Genomic DNA, 2,552 nt, shown 5'->3' with positions numbered 1-2,552 from the left:
AATCTATTATAATATAAAATTGAAATATACGTTAATCACGCAGTTTTTATGCTTTCGTTTATAAATTCTTTCTACATTGAGAAGATACAATAAAAGATTTACCTCCGTATTCTCACATTTTCATCCAGATTTTATGAGTATTAGGTCCAAACTGCAACACTGCAGCTGAATACACTCAATGGCCTAAATTTCCAACATTAAAGAAGTGAACTTTTCAGGTCAGGAGTCATTTTCTTTGCGTCAGACACCAGAACAACGTTTCTTCACACCTGCTGCAGTCTGAGTTTGGCAGAATGGGCTCTGACCTCGGACCTTTGTGGACAGTGGATGCCATTCGACTTCACATCATCTATGATCCCAACCACCATAATGAGGAGGAGGGTCCTACATGTCACAGAGGGACACCTGATGTCCTTAGAAAGTGACGGAGATATACTTGCAACTTAGTGCCCTCCCAGTGCATCTTCAAGGTGCTGCTCCATCAATCCAACACTGCATGTGCACCAGACAAGCAAGTACAGTCCTTCACTGGTTCACTGTCAGAGTTTCCCAAGGTGAGTTTCTTCATTCACGCCTTCACCTTATCCAAAGAAATGCAATCTTTCTTATCTAACTCAGCAGGATAAATAATGGGTGTGTGTTCTTGGTTATGTGTTGACCAGGTGACCTGAGGATGAGCCTGCTCGTATGGTGTATGCTGATCCTATTCCTCTGTTCGAGCAGTAAAGAGATGGTTGTCGGTAAAACAAGAGCAGTAAGGTACGTTTCAGTGTTGTCCTGCTAGACTGGATATGTGCATATTGGACACTAGCAGCCCTTGTTTATTTGATTGAACAAAATAAAGATTCAGTATTTAATGTATAACATGAAAACAAGCATTTCTCTTCAATTTAGTGAGGCAATTTTTGCTGAAAATCATTAACAAAACACTGTTGTGACAAAGATGCACTCGGGAAACTTTTTGAAAGGAGATCTTTAAATCCTTTGATGAAATCTCTGGTCTTAATATCGACCCTTACCCACTCATATCCATATTTGGTGTGCGATCAGATGTCTTTTCCCTGAGTAACAATTGTGTTGTTGCATTCAATATCCTATTGGCAAGACGGCTAATGCTCCTTCCCTCATTACACAAAGAAAATGGCTAATAGAGGTGACGCTTCACATCAAACTAGAAAACAAAGTGCACCCTAAGTCTGTGAAAAAGTTTCAGAAGGTCTCTATTTTTAGTCTATGATAGACTAAAACTAATAATATTTATTTATTTACTTTTGTTATTTCGTTTACAAGTACACATCAGTGTCGCTAACGTATGTGTTTGAATATGAACACTTGTGTTTATATTTATATTATTCTTATGTGTAATTATTTCACTTATACTGTGGCCTTAGGTGCTGTCATGCAAGGGAAGGTGGGCTGGGGTGGTGGCTGGGAATGGAGATTATACAAAGCATGGCTGATTGTAACTATTGATGCTGTATTTTTGTTCTCACACTGCCAAAAACGAGAAAGAAATTATTTTAAAAAAAAGAAAAATACATGCAATGTAATGCTCCACACTGAAACTGACTGAAAATGAAGACTCAGCTCTGCTTTCCTTAGATGGCATTCGTATAACATGGAAAAGGGACAGAAAAGCATCCGAAACCTCAAAAGGCATTCAGATGGGACGTTCACCAACGACTTCACCCACTATCTCGACAAGTTTAAGGCAAAGAATTTTGTGGATTGGCTGGCCAGAATCAAACAAGGGTGAGTTGAAAAGATTATACCAAAGCGTTTGTAATGGTGTGAGAGAGGAGGAAGAGGATGATGATGACATGACAGCATGTGTATAAGGAGGAAGCTCTGTAAAATAGTTTCTAAATGCTGCACCTAATACTTTTCATATTAGCCCAAACTGTTCCATTTTTACCTAAAATGTAGAGTGACTCAGCTCCGCGTGTCACTGTCCTGTAAATCTCAAATTGAAATTGAGTCACGAATTGGGTCGGGGGGGCAGGATGGTGCAGTGGTTAGCTCTGTCACCTAACAACAAGAGGGTTGTTAGGTGAAGGTTTACATGTTCTCCATGTGTCTGTGTTGATTTGGCAGCCGGGGCAGTATAATCAGTATAGATTAGTGATGGAGATTGTGTTTTTTAATATTTTGTTTATGTTTTACAGGTGTCGTGAAGACCTACTCCACATTGCAGAAGTATAAGACGCTCCAGATAACATGTGCACTTGTATCATCCAGAAGCATAAAAGAAGATAAGTCCTCCGCAGCAACATAGAAAATATTCTATAAAGAAATTAAGATTTAGGAAATGTGCAGATGCTATATGTTGCAAACATTGCATCTTGTTTTGATTTTCTTCATTGTGTATAAACAAAGATGCAACATGAACAAAAATAAAGGATTTGAATTTACCTGTATGCCTTAGAAGTTGTGATGCACAAATGTTTTTTCAAATTATTTAAGATTTTAGAATAAAACCATTCAAAGTTGTTGTGTTTTGTATTGAAACTGGAGATTGATGACAATGTTATCCCCCCCAAAAAAGACATGCT

The 2,552-nt window shown here is 38.2% G+C and overlaps 1 protein-coding gene across 1 annotated transcript; it reads left to right on the top strand.

The window, feature by feature from the left end:
• Positions 1-382: 382 nt before the first annotated feature.
• LOC117764917 (glucagon-1-like) lies at positions 383-2,277 on the top strand. Its single transcript, XM_034591075.1, has 4 exons — positions 383-554; positions 663-759; positions 1,603-1,752; positions 2,166-2,277. The coding sequence occupies exons 1-4, from the start codon at positions 497-499 to the stop codon at positions 2,200-2,202; spliced, it is 342 nt and encodes a 113-aa protein (XP_034446966.1). The 5' UTR covers positions 383-496; the 3' UTR covers positions 2,203-2,277.
• Positions 2,278-2,552: the final 275 nt, after the last annotated feature.

The sequence above is a fragment of the Hippoglossus hippoglossus genome, chromosome 7 (genome assembly GCF_009819705.1).
Source record: "Hippoglossus hippoglossus isolate fHipHip1 chromosome 7, fHipHip1.pri, whole genome shotgun sequence".
Lineage (NCBI taxonomy): Eukaryota > Metazoa > Chordata > Actinopteri > Pleuronectiformes > Pleuronectidae > Hippoglossus > Hippoglossus hippoglossus.
The sequence above is the reverse complement of the archived record's forward strand: the minus strand, read 5'-3'. Positions and strand labels throughout refer to the sequence as shown.

What these genes read in the sequence shown, in the direction of transcription:
- LOC117764917 (XM_034591075.1), top strand. Translation starts at nt 497, where the DNA reads ATGTGCACCAGACAAGCAAGTACAGTCCTTCACTGGTTCACTGTCAGA. An exon ending in CACTGTCAGAGTTTCCCAAG is followed by an intron (nt 555 to 662) that starts GTGAGTTTCTTC and finishes TGTGTTGACCAG; the next exon opens with GTGACCTGAGGATGAGCCTG. An exon ending in GGTAAAACAAGAGCAGTAAG is followed by an intron (nt 760 to 1,602) that starts GTACGTTTCAGT and finishes TGCTTTCCTTAG; the next exon opens with ATGGCATTCGTATAACATGG.